A 13,575-nucleotide genomic window follows, 5' to 3' on the forward strand; every position below is an offset into this window, starting at 1 on the left:
TCTTTTTCCTCCCTCTTCCCCATCTGTCCCCCCTCCTCCCTCATCCATCCTCCTTACCCTTCCTCCCTCTCCCTCCTCCTTCCCTCCCTCCTTCCTTTCATGTGTCCAACATAGGTCAGGGTCAGAGAAACCAAATAGCTTTCAGATAAAGGATGAGCTGGTTTTCAGGGAGCCTCCTTGTTAGCTGCAGGGCAGGGGGGGAATCAGAGCCCAGGTGCTTGGAGAATTGGCTGCTAACTGAAAGGCAGGCTGATTGAATCCACCAGCGGTTCCAAGGGAGAGATGGGGTTGCCCTCGCCACAGACGTCCTGTCCTGGCCACAGGGGTCCACACCTCAGCGGCAGATGTGTTCAAGGCAAAGATGAATGCAAAGTTCCATTTGTTGAATCTCTTTGTTTGTTCACAGATACTTTGGGGATAAAATACAAACTGTCTTTTCAGAAGAGGACTTCCAGTTGTACCGGTGAGGGGGGTAGGGAGGCTTAGCTGTGTGAGGCTTGGTGGGGAGGGGGGGGACTGGAGGGGACGATGCATGGTGGCCACGTGAGATCCTTTCCCCAGGAAGTGAAGGGGAGAAGGCACTGCAGCCAGGTGGGGGGTGACCTGTGAGCTCACCCTGGTGGGGTGACCTGTGCGTGCCCCCTGGCTGGGCTCCTCAGGGCCAGGTGAAGAAGCCCAGGTTAGGGCACCACTTTGGCTAGTGAGGACCTGGAGGCAGGGTTGGGAGACAGGCCAAATGGTAGCTGTGTGTGAACAGATGGGGAAACTGGTGACCAGGACACTCCGGCATTGTGGGTAACATGACCGCTCGCCCTCGGCCTCCACTGGGGGACAGCACACTAGTCATGGTTTAGTTGTTTTCTGAAAACCAACTGTTTTCAGGCAATCTTGCTGTTGGAGCCTTGTTGTTGAGGTGCAGGTAGCGGGTCCCCTGACTCCTGCAGCCCTCAGTGTCCACACCCCCCAGCGGCCAGCTCAGTGGTGCCACCCAGATCACAGTCCCTGACGCTGACTGCACCCCTTCTCTGCTTGGCCTCCCACCTCACTGTATGAAGTGTGTGCCTGAGAGTCAGTGAGTGTCCTTGTGCCTGTGTGTGTGAGAGTGTGTGTCCATCTCTGCATGTGTGTTAAGGTCTATACAGTTTTTCATTTAACTTTTTTTCTTACCATGATTTGAGTGAAAGTTTATAGAGTAAGTTGGTTTTCCTTTCAACCATTCGTATTTACTTTATTTACGACATTAATGGCAGTACTCACGGTGTTTACTACAGTCCGCACAACACGCACCCTTGGCACGCTCCCGCTCCTCCTCTGGGATTCTTGTTTCCTTTCTTCTTCTGAGCTTTGTCCCTGAGCAGAAGCTGCCCTTTTGAGCACGTGGTTGGCTGTTCCGCGGAGGGTGTGCTTCCCTGTTGACCTCATGGGCCTGTCAGCGTTTGCCTGCAGCTGGGTTACTGGGCTCAGCTCCTCTCCAGGTTGCGTTCTCCAGTGGTCCACGTGCCTCTTCCAGACTGGTCACCACTGGGTCCCTTGCTGCTGCCTTTCAAGGCTCCTCCCCTTCCGCCACCCTGACCCTTAACCGCCCAGGGGTGTTCAACCAGGAACCATGTTGCCTAGAAACCTGGCTGACATTTCACCCTTATCCCATTTCCATGGAAACAGAGCAGAGAGAAGCCCAGGCTCCTGGTCCAGAGAGAAGGTGGGGGAGTTTGGGCGAACTCTCTGCCTGCTTTAGCCTCTGTGGCTACTCTAGCAGGGGTGCCTCCACTGGAAGTTAACAAGACCTCAGGGGAGCTCTGGTGGCCTAGTGGAAAAAGCTGTGCTGCAATCCTGAAGGCACATGGTTCGAATCCACCAGATGCTCTGCTGGAGGTGGGGCAATCTCCTCCTGTGCCAGTCAGATCAAACTATGCCATAAACAACAAGAAAAAACAAAACAAAACACTGTTAACCATAGAATCTCCTTCACCCCTTAGTGACTGGAGCCCACAGCCAGGCTGTCAGCTCTGGGGACACCCTCTCCGCGGCTCTGGGAAGGGCTTGTCCTCCAGCCCCTTCAAATGTCAGATCCTCACTTGTGTTGATCCCGTGGGCCTGGAGGGAATGGAGGCTGAGCCAAGACAGCCGTGTGCACGAGGACCGAGCTGGACTGTCCTGGGGGGCCTCGCTGTGGTGCTGGGCCCAGGCTCTGCCTAGGCTCCAGGCAACTGTCAGATACTTGACTTGACTCAGGGTGGTCCTTGCTGCTACTTCTGGGGGTGGGTGAGGCTGTGAGACCCCAGATAACACCTAGTCCTTTCTCTGTGATGGAAGAGCCAAGTGGGGTGGGAGGAGGCACAGTGAAGAGCGGCATGCTGGGAGGCCACCTGCAGCCTGGGGACACAGACGCCAGGACGTGCTGCTCACCTTTCCACAGGACTGAGTCGTTTCTGTGATTACGGGGCTGAGTGGGTGCCTAGGATGAGAGCGGCTGAGCAAGACGAGACAGGCAGGACAGAGTCACGGCTTGGAGAGGGGAAAATGCTGCCTGGTGGTGTGCGGACGCACACTTGCTTGAGCACATTTTGAAAAGTCTCATTACCTTATAAATGTAGCTTTTGGGTTCTTTCCATTTATTGAACCCTGAAACATGGCAAAATGCCGATATCCATATTTGAAAGTGAACAAACATTAAGCCAACTAAGTAAATGACACTTTGATGTGTCATTTGCATGACGTTGTTGGCAGCAGACACAGTGATTGCACACGGATTAAAGGGCTGGGAACAATTTCTATTATAGCAGCAGTTCCAGGAGCATCACCACTGGTGTTAGGATGAAGGTACAGGTACTGAGGGTGCAAAGTCACCTAGTGGCCATCATGTTAGGAGGACACCGGTCACTGAAGTGTCCTGTGAGAAGGGCAGAGCCAGAAACAGCAATGTCCAGCTTGGAGATGGTGGCCGGCTACAGGCTGCGCACGTGTTACTCTGTGAGGTCCCAGCGGCCAGCCTGGCTCCCACGTGTGCTCCGATGGGCTTGCTGTGCCACCTCCACAGCTCCTTGGTCTCCTCTGGGCCTCTCATTCCAGGGCTTCCACCCATCATCTTCCCTGTTGGGTTAGCATTCGGAACCTCTTGGAATTTAAAATTCAAGCTTTGGCTGAATTGGTTTGAAGTGGTTTGGGGCTCTGATGTAGGTAGACAGTGGCACATGTGTGTGTGTGTGTGTGTGTGCGTTGCACGTGTGCATATACGTGTGTGTGCATGTAAGGATGTTTGTACGTAGATACAGTTAAACTCAGCAAATGCCGACTTTGTCTTCATTTCTACAGACAGTAGGAGGTCAGCTTCCTAGTCTTACATTTAGTGTGCCGTCTGTGCAAGGTTGTTTTATGTGTGTGCGCATCAGTATGTGTGTGGTTGTGTACCTTTGAGTCAGAACCGGCCTAGAGCTGACCCTCCAGTGGGTTTTGAGAGAGAATAAATCACAAAGGAGGGAATTCATCTTCGGGCAGAACAGCTGGTGGATTCGAACCATGTGCCTTTGGGATTGCTCAGTTTCTTACCACTAGGCCACCAGAGCCCCCTATGTATGTGTGTAAGCACAGTATATGTGTTTATGTTGGTACACATGTATGTGGATACGGATATGACTATATATGCATATGTGTACATGTGTGGACCCATGGGCTTGCATGGGTATGTATGTGCATATGAGTGTATGTGTACACAGGCATGTGCACATGTAAATACATATGTGAGTGTGTGTGCTTGTGTACACATGCACGGATGGACTTGTTTACATGGGTACATGTGAGTGTGCATGTATTTATATGTGTATGTGCACACCAGTGTGGCTGTTTATGTGTATGTTAATGCATGTGAACAGAAGTATTGAATAGGCATACGTGGCGTGTGCGTGTGTGTGTACTGTGTGCACATGAATTCCTGACACACGGATGAGCACAAGTAAGTGCACACATGTGTATGTAAATGTATATGTGTCCATATACCTCTCTGTGTGTATGTGTGTATATGTACCTGGTGCCTGTGTGTGTATATATGTCCATGCATGTGCATACATGTGCATGTGTCAGCCTGCATGAATAAATCAGTGTATTTGCGTACATTTATGTACACGTGCACATGTTCATATGTGTTTGTTAAGTGTATGCAATTTTCCATGCATATGGGTATGTGATTGTATATGTGTGTATTCGTGCATGAACATCTGTGTAAGCTTGTGTATTTGTGTGTCTGAATGTACAGCCAGGATATATGTGAGCATGTATGTTGTTGTGCATGGGTGTAAGCATTTATGTGCACATGTATCTGCCTGTGTGTATGTGAGCTATCTGTGTGTGAGCATGTGTACGTGTGCGTCTGTCTATGTGCAGGTATGTGAGCAAGCATATGCATGTGTGTATCTGTTGGTATGGATGTGTGCATAGATGTAAGCACACACGTGCATGTGTATCTATGTGCACACACGCGAGCATGCCTGTGCACACACGCGAGCATGTATGTGCATGTATCTATGTGCATACATGTGAGCGCATCTATGTGCACACGTACGAGCACATGTGTATCTACGTGCATACACGTGAGCATGCCTGTGTGTATATCTATGTGCATACATGTGAGCATGTGTGCGCGTGTATATACATACATGTGAGCATGTGTGTTTGTATATACACGTGCATACATGTGAGCATGTGTATCTATGTGCATACATGTGAGCATGTGTATATATGCATACATGTGAGCATGTGTGTGTATATATATACACGTGAACATGTGTATCTATGTGCATACACGTGAGCATGCCTGTGTGTATATCTATGTGCATACATGTGAGCATGTGTGCGCGTGTATACACATACATGTGAGCATGTGTGTTTGTATATACACATGCATACATGTGAGCATGTGTATCTATGCATACATGTGAGCATGTGTATCTATGCATACATGTGAGCATGTGTGTATATATATATACACGTGAACATGTGTATCTATGTGCATACACGTGAGCATGTGAGTGCATCTATGTGCATACATGTGAGCGTACGTATGTATGTGCACACGTGTGCATGTGTGTCTCTGTGCATACATGTCAGTCCTCTGTGAGCATGTGTGTGTATGTGTGTCTCTATGTGCACACATGTGAGCATCTGTCTGTCCTCTGTGAGCATGCATGTACACGTTTGACTATGTGGTATGTATCTAGCAGCTTTGTGTGTGTGTATCTATCTCTGTGTGAGTGTGTGTATACGTTTGTATCTCTGTATATATGTGACCAGGTAAGTGTGAGCATGTATATGTATGGACACACCTGTGGTGGTCTGATCATGTGAGACATGTGTCTAGATGCCTCTTCACCGTCCTGGCATTCCCTATGCGTTCCTTTCTTTGCTCGGCCATAGGGACCATGGGGACCCTCTCCAGGGTGGCACTGCCCAGGTAATGGTGTGTCCCTCACTGCAGGGATGTGCGGCAGAGAGTGCAGCTGGCCATCGCGGAAGCCTTCGGCATCAGCGCGTCCTCACTGCACCTGACCAAGCCCACTTTCTTCTCTCGGATCAACAGCACAGAGGCTCAGACGGCCCATGACGAATACTGGCACGCGCACGTCGACAAGGTAGGCGTTCTGGGCTGCAGACGGGCCGGGCTTGTGCGTAGGCGTCAGCTTCAGGTCACTTCTCTGCAGTGGTAGGTTTTGGGGCCCTCCCTGCTGTTTTCCAGGAGACTCTAAATCTGACCACTGCCAGAGAGAAAATAAAAATCATTGTGTGCGGGTGGCGAGAAGCCACCCTGAAACACGCCTCGTGCCAAGTGGCGGCACAGTCACTGTCATTTCTGCAGCTTTTGTGGAGTGTGTGGGGACGATGTGACACTTGCCCCGCCAAGCCTCTCCTGACCACTGGCCCCTGTGTGTGGAGGCTGGCCGTCACTCTGCCCCGTCCCTCACCTGGCTGCTTCTTGGTGTTTTCCTTGACAGCAGCCCCAGGTTGAGTTGTGAGTCTGGGCTAAGAGCTAAAGAATGGTGGGGGATCTGAGAGCCGCAGCTCTAACGGTCATGCCCGCAGGCTCTGCATCCTTCATGCCTTGAGAGGCCACAGTTTCTCACCCACCGCCACTCCCACTGGATTCACCAGTGGTCTTGATTGTCCTCTCATTGAATCCTGTCCCCATGGGCACTGCTCTAGCGAGGCTAGTGGTCAGGATGGTGTCCAGTGGCCCATTGAGGAAATTATCCTGAGGGACATGATCAAGGTGTTGTGGACCACCCAGCTGTGGACTTGCTAAGGCCTTTCTGTCTCTGAACGCTGGAACAAAAGAAGCAGGAGACAGAGCCTGACTGAGGCCAGCTTTGAGCCAGTGGCTGCCTGGGCATCTGCTTGGGCATCTGTGAGGTGGACACAGTGGGTTCCAGGTGCCCGCCTTCCTGTGGTGGGAGGTGCAGGGCCATGCAAAGATGGATGTTCACCAGGAAGGATTACAAGGTGTGTCAGTCTGGGCAGGATGTCCTTGGAACTGAGCACCTGCATCCATTAAACAGTGACCTCGCTGGACACTTCTGTCCTTCCAGTTGAGGGCCAGACACTGCTGGGGAGATGGGCAGGTGGAGGCCAGTGTGTGCTGGACTGTCCACCATGGGCCAGGGCCACTAGCTATCTTTTCTTCCTGACCTTCCTTTCTCTTTGCGTTAGAGCCATCACTAGACCTTCAACTCTCCCTGCTGCCTCTCGCACCCCCTCACTGTCGCCCCCTCTCCCAGAGGGACTGCATGTTGAGGTCACACTAGGGACCTGTAGCCCTTGAACTTCTCATTATTTCTCTCAGCCCAGACTCTCTAGCTGAACGATCCACAGGCCTGGAAGAGGTTGTTATGTGATTGAAATTCCTTGTACATCACTGACTTTGCATGAATCGGATATCACTTTCATATTTCTTTTATTCACTAGGTCCTGGTTTGTGTGAGCATTATGTAACATTCAGTGGATTTGACATCACCCTCTTTTCAGGTTATACACTATTCAGCTCTGCATCAGGATCTAAATTTGATTTGAAATCACTTCTTAAGAAGCATCACATTTAAAGCAGGTCCTTTGTACGCGCCCCTTACTGTCAGTGTGTGTGAAGACCCACGTATGATGTGTTTAGTGCGTGGCTGTCTTCCCTCTGTGGATTTTTGTTTTTAGGAAACAGATAAGAAGACTGTGACATCAGAGTTGGAGGATGACTCATCAGCTAGCGTCATGCAGATGACATAACCTTGCTTGCTGAAAGTGCAGAGTATTTGAGGCATTTGCTGCAGAAGAGTAAAGACTATGGCTGTCAACATGGATTGCATCTCAACATCAAGAAGACGTAAGTTCTTAGGAGCTCTGGTGGCCTAGTGGCAAGAAGCTGCACTGCAATCCCCAGAGGCATGTGGTTTGGATCCATCAGATGCTGGAGAAGGAGGGGCAATCTCCACCTGTACCAGTCAGATCCGATTTGATGGTACACACACACAAAATAATAAAATAAAAAAGAAAACAAGTTCTCACCACTGGCCAATAGGCAACATCATGACAGAGGGAGAAAAGATTGAAACTGTCAACTACTTCATCTCACTTGGACTCACAGTCAACACACAAGGTATCAGCAGTCGAGGCCAGGAGACATTTGCTCTTGGAAAACCTGCAGTCAGGGACTTCTTCAAATTACAGAGGAGCAACAATGCCAGTCTGAAGACCAAGGTGTGCCTGATTCTGGCCATGGCTTTTCATTCACTTGCTACACTAGTGAGGGCACTGAGTATCCCGTGGACTTGCAGAAGAATAGACAGATGTGTCTTGGAGAAGGTGCAGCCAGAGTGCTCCGCAGAGGCAAAGATTAATCTCACATACTTTGGGCAAGTTGCTACAAGAGTCTATTCCTTGGGGAGGAACATCATGCTAGGGAGGGTGGAGGGACGGTAAAAGAGAGGTAGACCTTCAACCAAGTGGACTGATGCTGGACAGCAGCAGTGGCTTGAGTGTGTCGGATGATGAAGACGGCACAGGGCAAGACAGGGCTCAGATCAGTTGTTCATAGGGTCACTATTGGTCATATTTAACTTGACAGCATCTGACAACAACAATCTGAGGAACACAGGGATAAAATAAGAAAAACAGCCTCAGAGACCCATGAGGAATCATCCAGTGAACCAACATATGCATAATGGGAGGACTGGAAAGAAGCAAGAAGAACAACTGAAGAAATAACAGCTGAAAACTCAACTTGATGAACCTTATCTACACATCCAAGAGCTCAGTGAACTCCAATAAGATCAGTTCAACCCTTGTTTTTGAAAGAAGACAAAGAGAATCTTGCAAACATCAAGAGATAAGTGACTTGTCACATGCAAATTGTCTTCCATAACGTCTGACTTTTCATCAAAAAAGGCAGAAAACAGTGGGACCTACACATCAAACCACTGAAAGAAAACGGAAAACAAAACATTGTCAGCTCACAGCTGTACATGAGTCACACTGTTGAATGTGAGGGAGAGCACTGGGGCCGTGCTGGAGCAAGTGTCAGCAGGACAGCCCTGCTCCACGTCGCGTTTGCTCGTAGTCACTGCTTGTGAATCCGTGGCAGTCCATCTCCGGAGGGCCTCCTCTCCACGGTGCATCCTTTCCCTGTGAGCTCAGCAGGACAGGCTGACCTTGTCCCGTTGTTCTTCCCTGACTGGACTTCTCAGACACTGAGGCTCTGGGGTTCCCACCTGCAGCAGGTATGCCTATTTCCCAGCAGGCTGTGCGCCTGTACCGAGTCTTGACTGCAGCTCCTGTTCCCCTTCCTGTGTGACCATTTGTGGGCCTTGAGTCGTTGCTCTGTGCTCTTGTCCAGGTTCCTGATCATCAGCAGAGCTGGCCGTGTCTGTGGTGACCCTCCGCGATGTGGCTTTGAAGGGAGACTTCAGGGCACCAGGCAGTGGAGGCACACAGAGGTCTGGGATCATGCTCAGATCTCATCTCTGTGGCTGTTATGACACCGACGGCTGGTGCGGCACTGGATTGCTCTGGGAGCCATGTCCTTCTTAGTGACCATAGTGGTTGACTGGACCCGAGTGTCTCTTTCATTTTCTGAGGATTCCTCTGTGGTATTACAAGCTTGTCAGGATGGGTGCAGGGAGCCGCCCTCTCACCTGATCACCCCTGCCTTCCCAAGCCCACAGCGAGCTTTGCTGGGCCAGGTGAGGCTGTGCTGGGCTGGGCTAGGCCTTGGAGCCAAGGCACCTGCCACCGAAGATGTTTGCATCAGTGAAATAGAGCAATTTAACACCTGGCAAGTGGGTGCTTCTCTGCTGGGAGCACTTCTGTTATAACTTCCAGCTGGTTCACTTGATATTAAATAGAACTGTGTTTTGGTGTTTTCTTTTGTTGGGTTTTTTTTTCAAATAGAACTGTTTTGAATAAAGAATGTGTTCCATGCACACCCATGTTCATCATGGCTTTGTTCACAATAGCAAGGAGCTGGAAACAACGTAAGTGCCCTTCAGCAAACAAATAGATAGAGAAGCTGTGGTATATTCGCACAATGGAATACTACACTGCATTGAAAAACAAGGGTGACCCTGGAGGACATTATGCTAAGTGAAGTATCTCAGTCACAAAAGGACAAATACTACATGGTGCCACTGTTGTAAAACAGGACTGACCTCAGAGTTAGGGGGAGACTGAGAAAGATGGGTTCAGTAATGTATATTGCATTGAAACAGATGAGGGAGAAAACTGTTTGAAAGAGATAAGTTACTAGGTATTTTTGTCATGACAGGAGTCCAGAGCTAAGGCTGCACAATGGAGTGGACCTGGGGGGAGGGTTTGTAAAACAATGAAAAAATTTTTCTTTTACTTTTCCAAGAGGGTAGTGTACCAAGGGCAAGGGTTGGGAGGGGAGAAAAGTGCAACGATGAATGAATGGAAATACAAAGTCTCTGTAAATTTTCATGGAAATTAATAATAAATATTTTTTTAGAAAAGATTGTGTTCTATTAGGTTAAAAAAATGAAAATGAAGTGAAATGGAAACAAGGCAGACAGTCAGGGTCTCCAAGCCCTCACCTGTGGCTCCCTCACCTGCCCGGGACAGCCCTGAGGGTCTCACACTTGCACAAACAAATGCGTAAAAAATACAGCATTCTGTTATCGCGAGTTACCGTCTCCTTTTCTTGTTCTGTGAATTAGTGCGAGTGATGACCACTTGGATGAGAAGCACAGTGCTGGTCCTCTCCTGTCCTCACACAAAGCAGGGTGTCCTGCATGCTCTCATCTCACCTACGACCTCCTGGGCTCCCCCCAAAACAGTCTGAGCCAAGGACTCCGTGTGGGAGCGTTGTAATGAGGGACCACAGAGAGGCGGGCGGGCGCCTGGACCAGGCTGCACACGCGCTTTTGTTGCTGCATCAGGTTTCCTTGCGTTAGTTGATGCTGAACAACTTGTGTTGACCTTGGACCAAGACAGATTGATGATGGACAGTTTGTGTTGATGTGGACTGTGCAGGACTGGTGCTGGGCAAGTCATGTTGCTGCTGGACAGGTCGTGTTAAGGATGAATGATAGGCCTTTTTATACGGGACAGGGTGTGCTGATATTGGACAGTTTGTCCAGACATGGAAGGACTTGTGTCGATGTCACACATTTGTGTTGATAATGGGCAATTTGTGTTGCTGTTCAGTGAATTGTGTTGATGTAGTACAGTTTTTGTTGATTATGTGTAGATTTTGTTGATGTTGGACAATTTGTGTTAATTATGGACACTTTCCAGGGAAGGGATCTCCTGTGGCTTGGTAGGAAGGAGTTGCACTGCCAACCCAGGGGCACATAGTTCAAATCCAGCAGTGGCTATGTGCGAGAGAGATGGCCATTCTTCCAGCAGTTTACTGCCATGAAAACCCACTGGAGTGTTGGCTACAAGTCGGTCCTGACTTGGTGGCACATAACAACAACGTAGATAATCTGTGTTGAGGAGGGACAGCCTGGGTCGATGATTGACAATTTGTATCAGTGTGGGACAGCTTGTATTGTATAATTTGTGCTGATTTAATGACTTCTGTTGGCACTGGAAATTTTGGTTATTATTTGTTTTAATTATGGACTTTTTTTACGTTCAGCGATTTGTTGATGTTGGACAATGTATATTGATGTACTGTTTTTGTTGTTGGACAGTTTGCATGGATTATGGACAATTGGTATTTTCATTTTGGATTGATGCTGGACAATTTAAGTTGATATGAGACAGTTTGTAGTAATATTGGACAATTTGTGTTGACATTGAGTAATTCGTGTTGGTGTCAGGCAACTTGTGTTGGTGTTTGATGATTCTCGTTGATGTTGAACGACTCACGTTGAGCAGTTTATGTCACTGTTGAATGATTTGTGTGTTGAAGTTGACCAGTTTACGTTGATATGGAGGATTGGTGTTGATGTTGGGCAGCCTGACCTGTGAATGGACCACTTATGGTGGTAGAACCGTGAGAGAATCTGTGACTCCATGTGGATTTCTCCTGGATACTGACTTCCTGTTTTCTTGGCTTGAACGCCCTGAAGTTAGGTTAACTTTGTGGGAAATCCTCAGTACCGGTGCACAGTCTATGGGCTCCTCAGGGCTTTTGAACGTGTGAGGACAGTGGGTGATCTGATTGATAAGGCACATTTGTTTGCTAACCTTTGGGAAATGCATCGTCTAGAAGCAGCGTCCCCTGCCTTGTGCTGGGAATCCTGGCTTTGTGCGTCAGCAAGTCTGACTTGCCCGCTCCCTGTGGTCCCCAGGTGACCTACGGCTCTTTTGACTACACCTCGCTGCTCTACCTATCTGACTACATGGAGGACTTTGGTGGAGGACGGTTTGTGTTCATGGAGGAACGAGCCAACAAGACTGTGGAGCCGAGAGCTGGTAGGACACGGGCAGGTGCTGGCTGGGTGTGGGGTGCAGGAACATGGCTTGTCCATTCTGAGGCCATGACACACCTGTAGTGCTGGTGGGAGGTGCTTCACCTCAGAGCCCGAGTGATGATGTGCCCCTTTGAAAGGTGTTCGTGTCCCGGCCCACGTGGCTGTGAGGGTAACCTTGTTTAGAAATAAGGTCACTGCTGACATAAGTTAATATGAAGTGACATGGGAGTAGCGGCCGGCCGCTGCCACCTGCCCTCTGACTGCAGGGAATCTCCGTCAGGTCTGTGAAGTAGTGAATCTTTACAGGAGACTGCCCGTCTTTGTCCCACCGAGCACCCAGTGGATTGGAACTCCTAACCTTTCAGCAGCTAGAGTCTGACATGCTAAGCGCTGCACCACTGGGGCTCCTTCAGTACAGTGGGGTGGGTTCCAATACAGTCTGACGGTGTCCTTACAAAAAATGAGGAGTGACGCAGACACCGGCTTCATTGTCTCCAGACAACACGCATCGTCGGTGAACCAGAAGCTCACCCAAGCCATGGTGCCAGGGCTTGATCTGGAGGTCAGTCTTGTAGGCGTGGCTGACCGTCCAGGTCACTCATCTTCATGTCTGCGTCCTCCAGAGGCGCACCAGACATCATGTCGTTGGTGTGGATGCTATGACTGTAGACAGAAGCAGACCTTCTCCACTGGTAGAGCATCCCAGCAGCTGAGCGTTCTCGCCCGGAATGTAGCCAGCCCGTCCTCTGGAATGCACAGGGTTCAGATAGCGGAGCTGACCCTTCTCCATGCAGCCTTGCACCTCCGGGTTCTCTTTGTTTTAAGTTTGCATCTTTTGTTTTGTGAGTCTCAAGAATTAGATGGGACTCAGGTTTCTGATTCAGTGTATGGAGAACTCAGAAGCCATCACTCTTGTCCTCACCCAAAGAAAAAATCTGAACAAAAGGTGTCAGTAACCCTCTTTAGAGCCACCAACAGGGTCTGGTCACAGGGCTGCCTTCCTGACTGGTGGTGGATGCGGAGAACCACAGCTTGCCCTGGGCGGGAGCGGAGCCCTGGGGACAGCACGGAGGAGCACCTGCACCGTAATCAACCGACTGCACACTTAGAGGGTTGGGGTGGGCATCTCAGGGCCTGTGACTTGGAGTTTGGACAACCCCTCACCCCAGGTTCTCACTGTGAAGTTCTGAGAAAATCCCTTGTGCTTCAGAAGACATTCGGTCCTCTTCCAAGATCTTCCCTGAGAGAACCTACCTTACCATTCAACCCCCACAGCCTCGCTGCCCTTCCCATTCCCCCTCACAGCTGGGAAGGACATGTCAAGAACCATTTGTGATGGCCACACCTGGGGGCATGGGCTCACAGAGTGACCCAAACCCAACACAGGATCCTGCGACTCTTCCCTTTACCACTCTGGTGTCCCAGCTATAATCCCAGCATCCCAAGGCTCCAGTGTGGGAATAGGGCTACAGGCAGACGCCAGGGGAAGAATGTCTCATTTAAGTACCACCCATAGGTGCCAACCAACCCCTGGAAAAGCCTATTAGATTGAAACTTCAAGGGAAATGCTTTGATTCCTTTTAACAGATGGTGCTGAGTGATGCGCGTCACTACAGCAACACAGCCTCCAACAACCACCACTGAACACAGCCTCCAACAACCACCACTG

General features: G+C 49.7%; 1 protein-coding gene across 1 annotated transcript in view; it reads left to right on the forward strand.

Annotated features, from left to right (window-relative positions):
* Positions 1-13,575, forward strand: part of OGFOD3 (2-oxoglutarate and iron-dependent oxygenase domain containing 3) — a 22,497-nt gene that overhangs the window by 6,848 nt on the left and 2,074 nt on the right. Inside the window, exons 6-8 of the mRNA XM_006886123.1 lie at positions 407-463; positions 5,468-5,621; positions 11,784-11,907. Coding sequence (XP_006886185.1) covers positions 407-463; positions 5,468-5,621; positions 11,784-11,907 — 335 coding nt within the window. The remainder of the gene's footprint in view (positions 1-406; positions 464-5,467; positions 5,622-11,783; positions 11,908-13,575) is intronic.

Source organism: Elephantulus edwardii, unplaced genomic scaffold, assembly GCF_000299155.1.
Source record: "Elephantulus edwardii isolate Elephantulus edwardi_28Jun2011 unplaced genomic scaffold, EleEdw1.0 scaffold00048, whole genome shotgun sequence".
NCBI lineage: Eukaryota > Metazoa > Chordata > Mammalia > Macroscelidea > Macroscelididae > Elephantulus > Elephantulus edwardii.